General features: G+C 43.5%; 3 protein-coding genes across 13 annotated transcripts in view; 2 read left to right on the forward strand and 1 right to left on the reverse strand.

Moving 5' to 3' along the window:
* LOC100123184 (protein-tyrosine sulfotransferase) overlaps positions 1-12300 on the reverse strand; it is a 127624-nt gene extending 115324 nt beyond the window's left edge. For 4 of the 7 annotated variants that reach the window (XM_031923804.2, XM_016982793.3, XM_008211682.4 and 1 more), the window contains exon 1: positions 11990-12300. The gene's annotated coding sequence lies outside the window, so the exon portion shown is untranslated. The remainder of the gene's footprint in view (positions 1-11989) is intronic. The other 3 variants (XM_008211681.4, XM_031923803.2, XM_008211683.4) reach the window with 3 other exon arrangements.
* Positions 12301-12319: 19 nt separating this feature from the next.
* On the forward strand, positions 12320-16409 carry Mto1 (mitochondrial translation optimization 1 homolog (S. cerevisiae)). Of its 5 annotated transcripts, none has more exons than XM_016981526.3 (11): positions 12320-12538; positions 12707-12880; positions 13724-13952; positions 14034-14333; positions 14411-14587; positions 14692-15099; positions 15175-15347; positions 15421-15864; positions 15939-16042; positions 16115-16175; positions 16262-16409. In XM_016981526.3, exons 3-11 carry the CDS (start codon positions 13733-13735, stop codon positions 16361-16363), a joined length of 1989 nt encoding a protein of 662 aa, XP_016837015.1. In that variant the 5' UTR covers positions 12320-12538; positions 12707-12880; positions 13724-13732; the 3' UTR covers positions 16364-16409. The 5 variants fall into 5 exon arrangements, with proteins under 5 accessions (XP_016837015.1, XP_031778356.1, XP_032452226.1 ...); XM_031922496.2 differs by having other exon boundaries at positions 12707-12758; XM_032596335.1 differs by lacking the exon at positions 12320-12538 and having other exon boundaries at positions 12601-12758; positions 16115-16186.
* Positions 13092-13697, forward strand: LOC100187591 (uncharacterized). The gene has a single exon (NM_001134315.1). The coding sequence runs from the start codon at positions 13092-13094 to the stop codon at positions 13695-13697; it is 606 nt and encodes a 201-aa protein (NP_001127787.1).
* Positions 16410-16751: the final 342 nt, after the last annotated feature.

Raw genomic sequence — 16751 nt, forward strand, 5'->3', positions numbered from 1 at the left:
AAGTAATATTTTAATCGTCTAAACGCAGCAGTGGCAAAAAGCGTTCGTTTGAAAAGTCGTTTGCTTATCTTTAATGGAACACACTTTCAGATAAGAGCATTACTCTCGCCATTACGCACGGCAACAACTAATCTCGTACACGATACAAAGTTTAATACCCACAAGAACAAGTTGCGATATAGAGTCTACTGAAATCCTTGAAACGCAATTCGTACGCGCGATTAAGTTTTAACAAGCTGATCCATACGCGAAAGCTCCCCCACCTTCGCTATACTGAAATCTCTTTCAAGATCAGCGCTTTTAATCTGGAACACTTGCTAACGACGCGTGTGTTAACGTTAAATCTCCCGAGGCGCATGAAACAACGACGTGCATAGCAGCCCTCCGAGAAAAATAACAAAGAGATATCTCTAATGTTCTCGCGCGTTGAAAACGAGATGCTATATATAGCTATAAGCGGCAACTGTACTTGCCTTTTTCCGAGAAAAATGGTGAAAAACCGTCGAGAATTCGTGGGGTAGCGTGTATAATCTATTGAAATAATTGGACTGAAATTATGCCCTCGCTTACACGCTTTCCGAGAACGAAAAAATTTCCAGAGTACGGAGGCGAGGGATTGCGAAGATTTTTCCAGAGCAGCTTCATTTCGATGCTGAGTTCTCTAATTCAGGCTCGCGTTTGTTTTAATGCCGAGATAAAAAAAAATTGGGCTGGAAATTCAAATTTCGCGTCTCCTTTCCATACACCTCACAAAAGATGCACCGGCGCGCGATTGTTTACTCCTGCTTCTTCCTGTCTCCGCGACGCAACAATCGCGTACTAACAAGCTCGCGCACCGCGTGGAAACTTCGGCTCTCGCAATTTGCCGAAAACTATCGCGCGCGACTCGAATTCGATTACCGCATCGGCCGCAGTCTCGCCACGTTTCGCTATTTCACGTCAGTCATATACACACAGCGTATACACTTGCAAATAAGGAATGCTCACGAGTGGAGAAGGGAGACAGTGAACAAGAGAGACTCTCTCGCTTGGGATTATCCGCGTACATGGCGGCTCTTTTCTTATGCCGGGAGGGCTTATATGGCACACGGACAAGGCATTATATACGCGTCGCTTTGGCTAAGTAAACACGGGCGAGAGGGGGCCGAGCTTTTTTACACCCAGCCGGTACCGGCACAAAGGACGCCCGCGCGCGCGAAGAGAAAAAATCTAGGCCAGCCATGAGAGAGTATAGTGCAGCATTATATAGAGAGACACACAGCCGTGTAAAATCGCGCACTTGCAGCGCTGGAGGCGGTCACGCGGGACGAGCACACGCGCGACCGGGGATAATCGAATTAAACGCGCTCGCGTCGGTATTTATACAGATTTCAGGGCTGCGGGCTTTTGTGGCGCGAGAGCTGCGAGATTTGATAGTTGCTCTCGCGCTGGCTCTTTCTGTCCGCGTGCTTTATTAAATTTTAGCGGATCGGAAATTGAAAAGCACTCCAAATTGGCTATTGGAGATTTATAAAAAGAGAGTAGGAAAGCTCGCTTCTGCGAACCGCTGGATCAATCGGGTTTGTAAATTACTTATAGTATATCGAGAGAGGCAACTGCGCTTATTATTACACAAATCCACTTCTCCAGCGCTTGGCAGCTGTGCGCGACGAGCTTTTGTTTCTCAAAAGCTCGCCGTTTATTTCAAACTGGATTTTCCGCACGGCTATATATAGAAAGAGAGAGCATGGCGCGCGCGGAAAAATGATAAGTACTGAAAAGCTCAGCTGCCTCCGTAGAGAGCTGAGAGAGAGAGAGAGAGAGAGAGAGAGAGAGAGAGAGAGAGCGCGAAACTCGCCGTGGCGGCAAAATATTTCACGCGATTTTCGCAAAGCGCAGTGAAGCGCGTTCAACGAAAGTGCGGGGTGTGGAAAAAAGCTGAATAAACGACGGCTGCGAATGAAAAAAAGAGAAATACGTCAAAACGTCCCGTATTTGTAGTACGCTCTATAAATAACCTTATACGCCTATTTGTCTGCTTTTGACACTCGCGCGCGCGGATATATATATATATATATATATATATATATATATATATATATATATATATATATACAGAATTCGAGAGCAGGTGAATAAAATTTAAATAATCCGAGAGCTAGCGGATTTATTCAAAAGCTGAGCGAGCGCACGCGCGGATATTTGTAAATTTGAAAGTCCTCGACACGTCCAGAGATACATCTTTTACGGATAAATTCGACTGGGTTTATTTTAACGCGCGACGCTGATTTTTTATGCAATATTCGCCGTCAGCTTGGATATAGATATACTAGGTAAAGCTTTTTACGCGCACTATACACACGGAGAATCGTAGCAACCTAAACGTCGACTGCATCTCTGTATAACGTCTCGGCTGCAAGAACTCCCCAAGAGAGAGAAAAAGCTCCTTCGCCGAAGAACAGAGCAACGGCGAGGGAGCTTGATTACTCGCGCGCGCGGCCCTCTGAGAAAAAGCTCTCCCTTGCATCTCGCGCGAGCGTCTCAAGCTCGACTCGACGACAGAAAGAAAGAGCCGCGCGAGCGCGCAAGAGCTACTCCATATCTCCGGGGCGTTCATGCCACACAAAGAGAAGTCAAGTCGAGCGAAAACAGGCCCCTGCGCGCATGCATCCATGACCAGAGTCGAGTCTTTGCCTGATACTTCACATACACAGCGTCGCTGCAGCTGCAGGATGGATCCGAAAAAGCCGTATGCGCTTCGGTGAGCGAATATCAGCACTGCACGGCATATCCATTAATCATAAGCGCCGAGTGAAACTTGCGGTGGCCTCACTTTGCATTATTATACCACCGGCTCAAAGAGCTGGACTGCGCGAACCACGAGGGAAATTCTTTTCGGGCAACTCCGCGCGTATACAGGACATAAAGATAGGCCTCGAGGCCGGGATGGAATTTTTATCGCGTAAGCGACGCGCAGACTGCGGCTGCCAGGAGGCTTTATGACCCCTGCGCTATTGAGCCCGCGAGAGACTCTGAATTCATGTTTAAGCGAAGCGCGCGCGAGCGACGATCCGTGACTACGGGAAAGTTTAAGTTTTGCTTCTTATTCGAGAGAAGCAAAAATATATCCTCGTTATTATTGCGTAAACAACGGCATGCGCATACTTTCTTCTTTTTTATAGCTCTCGGCTTGGCTAACTCCACGTATATTACAGTCCGTATGCTAATAGCCGCGCGGCGCAATGTTTTCCGAGGAACGAAAAAAAACACCAAAGTACACACGAACAATTAGACTATATACAGCCGTGTAGTATCGCCGATAACGCACGTATTGTGCATCGAGAAATCGTGAGACAATGGGTGTAACGCAGCGCTTGTTTTCCGTATCGACGTAACCTATCTCTCTCGCGCACACATTCATCATCAGAAGGAGAACAATAATTCTCTCGAAAAATGTTGACGACTGTTACACGCTCGTCCGGAACCGTGTATATAGAAAGCATTTCCCGTGCTTGTAAAAGCAGAACAATCGAAGCGCATTATGGAGCTAATATTTGCCGGCAAAGCGCGATTCGGCAATCTCCGACGTGTGTTTTCCGTTGAAAAAGATGCATACAGGTTTGTTGAAACGAAAAATTATGGCAATTAAGAACTGTTAGCTCGGAGCAGGCATCATTCAAGCTTCGCCGTAATGCAACGATCGGCCGAGGAAAAATCGATTTACGATACACGCGCGTGGGCGCGAGCACGTGCAGATCTCGTAAAACTTGCGTGATCTAGAGAGCCTTCAGTATACACAGTCACGAAGCGCGTTAATTCAATGGGTCAGTGTATTAGTAGCGCGAGCGGCGTGTGGGCGCATGTGTATTCAACTCGGCGAACACCGGCCAACAGACGTTATACCGCTGATGAATGGCTTATTCCGCAGCGCTCGTACGAAAATAAAAATAATTAGGCACATACATCCTTCGAGCTCGTGTGTATGATGAACGCTTTTGATTAGTCTTGCCATTGTTGTGCTGAAATTACAGCGATCAATTAACCGCAGCGCAGTTTCCGCGAGGCAATTCCACGACTTGCGTTGTAAAAGCTAATGTTTTCTTTTCTCGAGTTGAATTAATAACATAATGTCTGTGGACTTTTTTTATCCAGCGCGCGGAGATCGAAGAAAATCAGCGTCAAAGCAACGATCCCGCAAAAGCCAAAGCGATAAAAGCGGCTTATAACCTCGGCGGCGCGCATAAAAAGAACGCGAAAATAATCGGAAAAGCCTCGAACAGAGCTCTCGGTACATTTATAGGTGTACACATCTATATACACGCTACATCGGCGCCGAGAGGGAGAGAATTCGAGCGAGACAACGATTTATATAGCTATACACAACACACAGATACTGGCATCCAGGCCACTTTTGCCAATGGAATTCCCGAGACGTAATCAAGCTGTGGCGGGACACGCGCGAGTGCGGCACGATTTCAATCGAAAATCTCGTTCCACGTCAGATACTCGTCCTCCTCCTAGGCGGTATAATTCCAATTCGGCCTTGATTATGTCTTTTCAATTCCGCGGTAGCGCGCGCGGCTGCGTTTAAACGAGCATCGATCGTAGAGCCGAGAAAGAGAGAGCTTTTCGCGCACTGGTTCAGCTATATATCGAAGAATCGATGAGGGGTTGCAAGACGAGAAGAAGAGGAGCTGGCCTGCGTATAAAGCGCCGAGGCGAGAGGGAAAAGGTGGAAACTAAGAGCGAGAGAGTGTGTTTTTGAAATGCGCCGGAGCAAAGCTTTCGGGAAGGGGAACGACGATGGACGACTGGGTACAGTGCAGTCGCAGAACTCCGGGGATGTCGCTGAAAGAATCATGAGCGAGGGTGGCGGCAGGAGGAGAGAGAGAGAGAGAGATGTAGCGCTCAGCGGGCAGAGAAAACAAAACGGAACCAGGTCGAGTCCGAAGAGGGAGAGAGAGAGAGAGAGAGAGAGAGAGAGAGAGAGAGAGAGAGAGAGAGAGAGAGAGATGTAGCTACTGCTGGAGACGGCTAAGACTCTGCGTTCGCGTTAAAGTATTACAAAAGGAGTTTAGTTGGAATTGATGAAAAGAGAGAAGCAAGTCTGGACTCGACAGCCCTTTTGTATTTGTTTATTCGATTTGCGGCTATTAAGGCTTCCCAATTGTGGCCACGAACGAGTTGTTTCGCGGCAAAGAAAAGAGGTAACTCTTCCGAAGTCGATTCTTAAAATAGCGCGTATCACCGCGCGAAAGGTCAACAAACGTCAATGCGACGATACGGCGTCGCGCACGAAATTATATTTGCAACAAGTGTGTGCAGATTAGATAAGAATTTTTCAGACACGCACGCGCGTGAATATAGCCAAGTGCAAGTTTATACGTGTATACATTTGCGAAACAAGTGGAATGATGAAGGTCTGCCACTGTGCTGCGTTTGCGAGTCTGGGCTCTCTGTGTTGTATAGCGCTGGCCTTTTCATGTTTACTTCTTCTTTTTTTTTCATCCCTCCCTCTCGCTCTGCTCACGCCTGATGAAAGTCAAGTTTTTACAAGTTTCTTGGCTCCTTTTCAGCACCTGGCAAACTTTAATTTGCATGCCGAGGCTCGAGGTCTTCTTTTTTTTTATTTTTTTATTCCTTGCCAGTCCTCTCGGCGGTGGAAAACTTTCAGCTTATTTTTCTCGCATCAGCATTTTTTCACTTATTAACCGAATCCGCGCATGCATATTCATGTACACCGCGCGTATGCATCCCCGCCGAGATTTCGCATTTATTGTTGCATATTTTTAACTTGGTATTCCAGAATTTCATGGGGGGAATCTTAGTATATTACACTCGTCTCTGTACAATAACCGGAAAACTAATTATGCGGTACTTGCGAAGGTCAAACGTTTTCATAATTCTGGAAAATACTCGCGAGTCACTTCGAAAAAAAGAATTTCCAATTCCGCGCAACGTAAACAACGCCCGCTATTTCCGAGTCCTCTACTTCGCGATAACATATTCCGCGGTTCTTCACTCGTAACTTTTATGAGCGTAATTTTCGTCGCGAGTGTCCTCCAAAGCGTCACGCCCGGCCTGTATAACGCGTTTTTTTTTATAAAGAGCTTGATACGCGCTGGCACAAAGCTTCGAAACGAGGCGTCGAGATGCTCCGGTCCCTACATCGCGCGCCATAATGCAACAAACTGCGAAATTAAGCTAGCTCAGCAAGCTCGTGTGTTCTCATAAGCTAAGCTTCGCGTATACGCGTAAGCTTCTTTTTTTCACCTCTCTCGGCTCCAAAGTCCTCCCAAATTGCGCTTCAGTCTTCCCTAATGGTTTTTCGAGTACATTTTCCAAACTTTGTCCGCGGCCATAAAAGCGAAGAGTCTCTCTTAATGATTCACGAGCTTTTTCTTAAATTATTCATCGGCGTGTAAAAACCTTGTCCTCGAAAACAAAAGAAATTCAACGCTACCGAACAAACGCGAGTATTTCATCAGAGCCGTCTACGCACACGCACCGCAGCAGCGCGTGTAATGCGCAAAACAACAGTCCTCTCGGTCCTTAATCGGCAAACCGGAAAAGCGCTCGCGTTGCCGCCACCGACGCCGCAGCCGCGTGAAAGGAAAACATTATTTCACGTCTGCGCGCGATGCGTCTATACCGACATAGCCCTCTCTCGCGCCATATTTTACGACTGACGCGCGTAAAATCAATCGCTCGCATTTGAATGTTCGACAAAAAATACACAGGGCATAGCGTCGTCTCGTCGTAGCGCTGAATTTCCATCGGGCTATCCAACGAGCTTCGTTTTCCAAATGAATGCGCAGCTGCCGCTCGGAGAGCGAAATAGATAACGCGACTCTGCGCGCATTCAATATGCATAGTTCCACTTTGTATGGGATTTTTTCCCGCCGACACGCGAGGCCGTTTTCATGTCGGAAAGAGTTAACTTATTCACTCGTGTCATGAGAGAGAGAGAGAGAGAGAGAGAGAGAGAGAGAGAGAGAGAGAGAGAGAGAGAGAGAGAGTGACGCGCGCTAGCGAGCTGTAATGAAATTCGGCCGCGTTGATCGAGAGCTGGCCGGCTGTCCATTTTTCACTTATGGTCATTTTATCCTGTGTATACATAACGCGTTCGACGCGATTCTATACGCAGTCCGTTTTGACTTATGATTCGGGTTGTTGTTGCAAAATCATTTCCACGGGTGCAGGTGTGCACACTTCCTCTGCGCGGTGAGAGTTCGGGTCATCAATTATGGGATATGAGGGAAGTAACGCGATGATTAAAATTTCCAATTGATCGAATCGAATAATATGGTGTGTGCGCACTGGCGGTTTTTGATTAATTGGAAGAAAAAACTGTTCTCGGCACGGTTTCATTACTTACAAATCAGTCGACTCTCTCCGCTGAGCAAACTCGGGAGCTCGGGACGAAGAGACGCAAATAAATCAGTGAACCAATACTGGAAAAAGCAACTCCTGCGCGCGTATAATTAGTATACGTATAGAGCGCGCATAATTAGCAAATCCGCGGGAAATCGCTCGAAGCTCGTTCTCTCGCGGATTTAACAGAAAATAATAACAGCCAACTCCGATGAATTAAAAATGCTCGATACATAAATAACTGTTATACATAGCGAACGCTCTGGAGAGAATCGCCTCGGTTTTAATTAACCGACTGCGTATACATAAGAAGGCTTTGCCAAGCTGCACACACATCCATCCGAAAAAAGCAAAGGAATCCTGCATCGCCTCTTTTAATTGCCCTCTTCCTCGAGTGCGTCGCTCTTCCTTTTATAACGTATCCGCAGCGCGCAGTTCCTTTTTATCTCTCGGCTCGTAAGTCAAGTCCCTATCTCCATCTGCGCTTGCGTCGCAACTTCCTCATCGCGGGCGCGAATAATCGTAATCATCCCCCCCCCCCCTCCTGGTTTCTGTGTATAACCCACGCTGTGTCTACATGTGTATAAAGCGTACGCGAGAGTTAATCTCGAGCGCAAACACGCGCTCGCGACTTCGGCAGCGGAGCAGACGACGAGAGAGAGAGAGGAGAGTAGAGTAGCTATAGAGGGAAGCGTTCTCTCATTTGATCCGGTCTGTGACACTTCGATGCCGCCGTCTCGCGGCGACAGCGCACGCCGACTGTCGAGTCCTCGCCTTTGCGGTACTTGCTGCTCGTGCTGCCTCTTTTGCTCGTTGTGCACTTTTTAATGTGTTTCTACGGCGTGACTGCGCGCGCGAGGTTTACGGTTTGTGATTTTTTTTTGCTTCTTTATTTATCGTGTGTAATAGAAGTGCTGAAAATCGGAAAAAAGCGCTGCGATTATGGTAAAGTTTTGGCAATGTCGAAGAATTTTTAATTTCCGATATTTATTCTGCTGCATAATATGACCGCGGGGGAAGTTCGAACAATGTGAGTGTTTTTCTTGTATGAAACCGGGCGGAATATCCAGCGAATTCACTCGTCGAACAATCTCATTTTTAATTACGATTTTTAACAAAAATGATCATTTATTGCGGTTAATTACCGCTTTGGAGGCTCCAAATAACACGTTACTCGATCGAATTTATGCGATGTAACTTTTCCACATATCTTGTGATTCATTTTTATTACTTATTTTATTATTCCTGAAGAGCACCATTGATATGAAATACGTACGCGACTCATTTCAAACGTACCGTTCGCCTTTGCATATATTCAGTTACAGCCTCGCGCTTACCAATATAAGCGAACGACTTAATAACATAAATTAATTAGCTCGGAAACGTATACAACGCAGACACTCCGAACGCTATGTTTTGCCCGACGGATTAAAGCTCGAACAATATAATATATAGTAGGCTACGTGATATAACGGGGGAAGAAGCGCAGCGGGTTTACATCACGTCCTCACTTTCCTATATATAAAGCTGCAGTCCCTGGCGCGTGTGTAATCTTTCGATAGGCCACCTCCGCAGGCGGCTCGCATTCTAATCTCAAGCCCGAGGAGCTCGAGCTCGTATAACTGTGTCACACACTGCTCTCCCACTACACGCGAGTGGAGCAAGTCGCTCTGAGCCGCAGGATTATGACGTTGTACGACGGGATTATCTTACGCGGCTGCAGCCACGAATTACAGAAGTTTAGAGAGAGAGAGAGAGAGAGAGAGAGAGAGAGAGAGAGAGAGAGACGCTCTCCGACGCTTTGAAGTCTAGTCTAGCGACGAGACACGCATACACTGCACGTGCAGCGAGTGTCATAGGCGCCAGCGCCGCTGGAAGATCTCAATCTCGAGCCAGCAGCGCTAGAGATCCGGCTGATGTATATTACGCTACTGTTGCGCTCTTCGTAAGCTACGACGCTGCCGGAGAGAAAAGTGGCCCGTTACGCGCTTCTACGTATACGATAACAGTGAAAATATAACTAGTATAGCTATAGAACGTAACAGAAAGTGAAGGTACCGCGTAATCGCGAGAAGATGATCGATATATTCCACTGACGTTTCGCACGCGCTCTCGTCATTCGCTGCAGCTTCACACCCACAAGCGGTGGGACGATGCATTTTTTTCCAAAGCGGGAGAGAAGTGGAGGCGGAATCGATGACAGTAATGAAATTGAACTCGTGTACGACTGTCGAGTTGCCGAGGTATAAATTGTGGGGGAACCTCTCGCGCAAACGCGTCGCGCCAGTAGCGACTGGTTTAATTGAGTTAATTAGCCTTTGGGCGAAACTCTCGCGCGTATTCCGACTCTGGCCGAATTGGAATGAAAAAAAAAGCGTAATTATTGCTGTGTAAAATATTTGCTCTCGCTCTGACGATCTGCAGTTAATTTTTTATGAGATTCTGTGTAAATGTCTTTGTATATTCAACGCGAAGAATGAATTCGTACTTTTGTTTCTTTAAAATGAAAATTTAATCATTTGGATAAAATGCGACGTTTATACATTGTGCTCTATTACATAATATACCGTTGGTGCACAAGGGTAAGATTAAAATGGTAGAATTTAAATTGCTGCCTAATTGCCGTGTCTTATATAACCAAATTTGAATAATGACATTAATTTGTATCGCATAGAATTTAGAGAAGGGGGCGAAGACGGGGTCGAAGATGGCATATCGAATGAACAACTGGTTCAAGTATAATGGGTGCGATAAAAACAGGCTGATACTATACAGTTCTGTCCGCATTGTTAAACAAAATACAAATGAAGAATTGTCAATAAATGAAAAAAAAAAAAAAACGAGTAAGTATATCGACGTCTGCTGATTCGTTTCATCAGAATTTCACTAAATTTTTTAAACGATCGTGGATTATCATGCTAATGCAACCCGAATCACGAAAATGAAAATGTTCTTTTCTGTCTGTGTGTGCAGTTGAGCGAAAAAGGCGAATAAAACATTCCCAAGTTAAAAGACGTTACCGTAAGTACCTGGCCAAACTTATATTTACCCAATTTACGCGGAGTTCCGGGAATCGCTCTTCTGGGACGCGATGCAACTGTTTAAATCCGACTCCGGCTTTTCAGCTCCATCCGCGGCGTGTATAATATTAATTCTCTCTGTTACGCCTAACGACGTGAAAATCACCGGCATTAATTCATCTTACATATATATATATATATATATATATATATATATATGTGTGTGTGTGTGTGTGTTAAAATTGTCGTATGTGTTCCTTAATTCCAAAGTAATAACAGCACACAACGCCGCGTTCTTGGACGTCGTTGCCACACATACACACACAAAAGAGATATGCAAGCTTAATAAGCTTATTGTGCAAACGATAAATTGCGGTATCAACAGGCATCCGTGTGTCTGCACTGAAAGTATTATATTTCGCGAGAATTTCGCGTTATTGTCAATGTTATCAACTCGCTTTATGGAAATAGGGAAATTCGAACGATTACGGTATTACGAAACGCATCGTAACACGCACTCGACAATACGTTGGAATCATCAGCTCTCGGTCTAAAATTCCCCGTTTCAGCTAATCGCCGCACTCGAACTCTCCGGCTAAAAGCTCTCTTGAAAAATCCAGGCTCTAAAAGCCACTCCTCTACGTGTTCCGAAAACCCCGCGCAAACAAAACCCCCTGCGCTGATTCGCCGAACGCTTCTGATGACCCTCCCGTAAAAGCCTGATGGATCGAGAACATGCAGAACGAATGGCGATCGAAAACACACAGTCGTCCTGAAAAGTACATACTAAACGCCTCAGTGACGAAACAAAGTCTTTATTATCTTCTTTTTCCAGCGAAAGAGAGAGAGAGAGAGAGCCGACAAAACGTGTTTACACGCTGCGCCGCAAAGCGAATGCAACTCGAGCGCCCTGTCTACGGAAAAAGCAAAGAACGGAGATATAGCTACTCCCGTAAGACGCACACACACGCGAAGAAATGAGCCGGCTATACGTGTATAAGTAACGCGCGAGTGAGAGCAAGAGAGCGAGAGAGATAGACAGCTTGTTGCGGCTCCGGCTGCTCTCGCGCTCACATGCGTGGCGTGGTCATTGACGCATCAGGTGTCAGTCACCTCGCCGCTACGTTATGCTGTATACGCTATCATACGGGACCTGCCTTCCTAGAAGCCATTCGAGATTGTGTCCAAGTGTGCACACACACACACACATGCCTCCGATGTCCAAGCGACGAGCGTGTGTCTTCTGTTAGACTCGCGCCCGGTACAGCTAAACGTGTCATCTGTCTTTCCCAGTAGTCGCAAGCGATCTGTGTCGAGTTATGACACCGGCAAATGGTTTCCAGAGCATTGTTCATTTTCGGACAAATTTTCACGGGTCCGAGCCTGCTAAACACCCGAGTCCATCTAACCTGAGGGGACACGTGGGTTATCGGAAAGTTCGAGCTCGCGCAGCCTCCTCGCCGACAGGAGCAAAAAAAGCTCATCCCCAAGGATGATGCGCGCGTCCCTCTCCTCCGCAGCAGGTCACGCGTTCTCTCTCTCTCTCTCTCTCTCTCTCTCTCTCTCTCTCTCTCCCCTCGACTGTGCAGCGCGCACGTTATAACCTAAAAACTCACCTCGTCTCGAAGCCGGCACGCCTCTGCTGGCGATTCCCCAGCTGGACTTCCTCACGTCGATGTCCTCTGGAACTACGAGGATCTTCCTCTGGCGAGGTAAACACGCGCACACGGACGTCGATCGGAGAGACAACACGCGCCACTACTGGCTCGGCGACAACGAGCGGCAGCGCCGAGTAGGGTAGAGCCGCGACTAGTCGACTCGCGCCGAGAGGAGAGCTTGCCGACGTCGCCGCGGAGATGCGTAGGAGAGAGAGAGAGAGAGACAGCGGCGCCCCCACCATCGCGCACAGCCTTTCGCGTCTGCTGCTGTTACTACTGCTGCGCCAGCCGACCGACGGATCAGCTGGTTCTCGCGTTGTTCTTTTTACGCTGGTGTGTGTGTGTGTGCGCGAGCCTCTGTGTGTTGGGTTGGGAGAGAACTAGAGAGAGGTGAGAAAGAGAGAGAATGCGGGGAAAGTAGGGGAGAGCGACGGGAGCGCCGACGATGGCGAGGCTGCAAAGTCGCGGATGGAGCCGCGATGGTAAGACGAATTTTACCTTGAGTAGGTAAGTGATTTGAAATTTTTAAATAATCGTGCTAGTTATTCGTTAACTTAAATCTATCTGCATACGATTGTCTTTTATAGACATTTGCTACGATAAACTTGTTTTGCATTTTAACGAAATCTTTTCAAAATCTTTCTATCTTGGCGCCACTGGATCCGGCAACATCAGCTGTTCGCTAACCTTACCTGAAAACCACTAAGCATGGAAATGAGGAGACGACGTTAGTTCTCTTTTATTAAAGTTAAATAGTTTTAATTACGCTTAAGTCATAATGTAAATATTTGAAAAAACATCAATTAAAAGTATCTCGAGCTGAAATTGCACACTTTAATCGATTCTTACGTAAGAATTTACTAATTTCTAAATAGTTTTTCGCTTTTCAGTTTTTTTATAATTTTCATCAATAATCAAGTTCCAGTGTCATTAATTTGCAGAAAAGTGTGTTGCTTGAGTAGTGATTGTTCATTAAATATTTTATTTCGTTGATGTCATCGTTGTTTATCGCTTGTTTCGACACAGAATATTTTGTACACTCTAACCTCAATATTCATAAATGTCTTTCAATAGCAACTTGATATGTTTCAAGCATTGTTGTCCTTCTTCGATATTTTGTAAAAAAGTTCCTGAAAAATGTCCTATTTGCAAAGAATTTTTAATGACATTTTCAATGGATCCATTTGTACTACCATATCCTCTGGTTAAAGCTAAAGATTACCCCTGTTGCATCGTAGTCAGGCCATCAAATGGGGATTTTCTCAATAACTATAGTATTCATGATGATCTGCATATTGGACTCACAAACTCTGATGGAAATGTTGTAGAATATGATAAATGTGGCTTGGTGAAAAATGATAATGAAAAGTGGAAATGTTGTGCTGCAATTTCATTGATTCCTGAATCTTGGGAGACATATTGGAATGATATTTTAGAAAATATGTGCAGTGATCTTGAATGGAATCCTATGAATTATGATCCCGCTAACTTTAACTGTTTCAATTTTGTAATTTCATTCTTAAAAAATCTGAAATACAAAGACATTCAATTCATGAATAAAGAAGACATGTGCAAAGTGTTCATTTTACCAAAAATACAAAATATTCTGAAATATGCTTTGCTTCATAAGCAATTAAAAGATCAAGATTTTCTTATTCAAGAGTAACAGTTATCTATTTCTTATGATTTCAGAATTTGAAAATGTCTCTAATAAATTTTAAGACTTTACTCTCTCAATCACCACGTCGTTCAAGAAACTTTATTAAATCATTTAGATCATTATCTTCAAATGTTAACAATGATCAAGAAAAGTTTGATGTCATTGTTATTGGTGGAGGTCATGCAGGAACAGAAGCTTGTGCAGCTGCTGCACGTATGGGTGCTAAAACCTTACTTGTTACTCACAAAAAAAGTACAATTGGTAAGTTTAACAAAACATTTGATTTTCAAACTTATGCTTGCCTAATATATTAGATGATGATGGATTTATTTTTAATTTTAGGTGAAATGTCATGCAACCCATCATTTGGAGGAATTGGGAAGGGGAATCTCATGAGAGAAGTTGATGCACTTGATGGCATCTGCTGTCGAATATGTGATATTTCAGGAGTCCATTACAAAATATTAAACAAAAGAAAAGGACCTGCTGTGTGGGGCTTGAGGGCTCAAATTGACAGAACTCTGTACAAAAAAAATTTACAAGCAGAACTGTTTAATTATCCTTGCTTACAAATCATTGAATCATCTGTTGAAGATTTATTGTTACATGGAGATAGCCCAAAATGTTGTGGAGTCATTTTAAGTAAGCAACTTTACTGGTAATTTAACAATCTTTTTCTGAAAATAAAAATGTATACATAAACGTAATTTTCTTTTCAGAGGATGGAACAAAAGTACTGAGTGATTCTGTTGTAATTACTACTGGAACATTTTTGAAAGGAGAAATTCATATAGGTTTAGAAACCAGACCAGCAGGTAGATTAAATGATGAACCCAGTATAGCATTAGCTGATACACTTGACCGCTTGGGATTTCGAATAGGCAGATTAAAAACTGGTATTACTTACTGAATATTTTTCAAAACAAAATTAAACATATAAATTTACATATAGATATTATTAATTAAACATATAAATTTACATATAGATATATTTTTAAAGGTACTCCTCCGCGTCTCGAAAAGTCAACAATAGATTTTTCAAAATGTATTCGTCAAGAACCTGATGAAATTCCCGAACCATTTTCATTTATGAGTGATTCGGTGTGGTTACCTCCAGAAAAGCAACTATGCTGCTTTTTAACGCATACGGGTCAAGGTGTCTTAAAAATAGTCAAAGACAATCTTCATTGTAATATACATGTTACGCAGGACGTCAAGGGTCCTAGATATTGCCCAAGTATAGAAAGTAAAGTTTTGAGGTTTCCACAACTGAGTCATCAGGTTTGGCTAGAACCCGAAGGCCTAGATTCTTCGCTGATATATCCTGCAGGATTGTCCTGTACATTACCAGCAGATCAGCAAGAAGAACTGATCAAGCACATCCCAGGTTTAGAAAATGCAAAAATGGGTAAGGGTAAAAATAAATAGAAAAAATATTGTTTTACTTTGGAAAGTGTATTTATTAAATATTTATATACTATAGTAAAACCAGGCTACGGAGTTGCATATGACTACGTTGATCCCAGAGAACTGACTTCTGCACTAGAAACGAAAAAGATACCTGGACTTTTCCTTGCTGGTCAAATAAATGGAACTACTGGCTATGAAGAGGCTGCTGCGCAAGGTATTGTTGCGGGAGTTAATGCTGCTGCCAAGGTAAAATAATTGAGTAATTTTACATGAACAGTAAAAATAAATAATTTATTCGATTATTTTATTGTGTCGACAGGTTTTTAATAAACCACCGTTGATAATAAGTCGAACAGAAGGATACATTGGCGTACTTATCGACGATTTAACAACAGGTGGTACAACGGAACCGTACAGAATGTTTACTAGCAGAGCAGAATTTCGAGTAAGTTTACGTCCAGACAATGCTGATGAACGTTTGACTCAAAAAGGCTACACAGTGGGTTGTGTGTCGGAAGAGAGATGGAGAAAAACTGAATCTTTGCTTCAAAACGTACACGAATGTTTAGAAGCACTGAACAATACTTCAAAAACGCATAAGAATTGGCAAAAATGCATAAGATTAAGAGATAACAAACAAAATCTGCCAAAAACAGCCTTTGCTTTGTTGCAAAACGAAGATGTTACTTTGGACGACTTAGCTCCACATGTGCCCGAACTTTTATATCTAGAGAAAAATCCAAAGCTATCTCAAAGAGTAAAGGTTCGTGCTTATATTATAATTTGACATTTGGCAAACGTAATCTCATCAGTTACTCAAACTAAAACTATTTCCAGATTGAAGCTACCTATACTCATGCTGTAGAAGAACAGAAACGCGAAGTAGAAGAAATACGAAAAAATGAAAGCATGGCAATACCATCTAACATCGATTGGAATTCGTAAGTTTACAATTATTTTAATTACTTTTGCTACAACTTAAAATAAAATTGATAACGTTTTTTTGATTACAGCCAATCGCTAAACATAAGTGTAGAGGATAGAGAAAAATTGGCTGATGCACAACCTCAAACTGTAAGTTTAAGGTAGCTTTGAATCTTGATTAATATATACATTTGTTATTATTGGATTTTAAAAAATTAATTTTGTTTTATTTACAGATTGCAGCTGCCTACAATATCGCCGGTGTAACACCGGCTGCTGTTGTGAAACTGTACTATCACGTGAAACACAACAAAATAGCCGAATCAGTTTCAGTATGAAAATTGTTGATAGTTATGTAATAAAGATGTAAATATATTTTTAAAATTTTATTATTTTCTTAATCCAACTCTATAAGTATATCGATACAGGATATCGTGACTCGTGCGTCGAGCCGAAGCGTATGTCATGACAAAGTTTCATCGCAGACTTTATAGATGGCTCTACTTGTACCTACAAAGTAGAAACGCGCGTAAGTTTCTTGATATTATTCGGTATACTAATAGGTAAATATAACATTTAATTTCGAAAGAAAATGCAAGATTCTGTCCTTAAAAAATGTTTATATAGAAAGCATTTATATTTGAAATTTGTACAAATATTCCTTGAATCGCGACAACCGAATCGACGCGAAAAGAGTAGAGTGAACATACCCACCCCATCCATCGA

This window comes from Nasonia vitripennis, chromosome 2 (assembly GCF_009193385.2).
Source record: "Nasonia vitripennis strain AsymCx chromosome 2, Nvit_psr_1.1, whole genome shotgun sequence".
Lineage (NCBI taxonomy): Eukaryota > Metazoa > Arthropoda > Insecta > Hymenoptera > Pteromalidae > Nasonia > Nasonia vitripennis.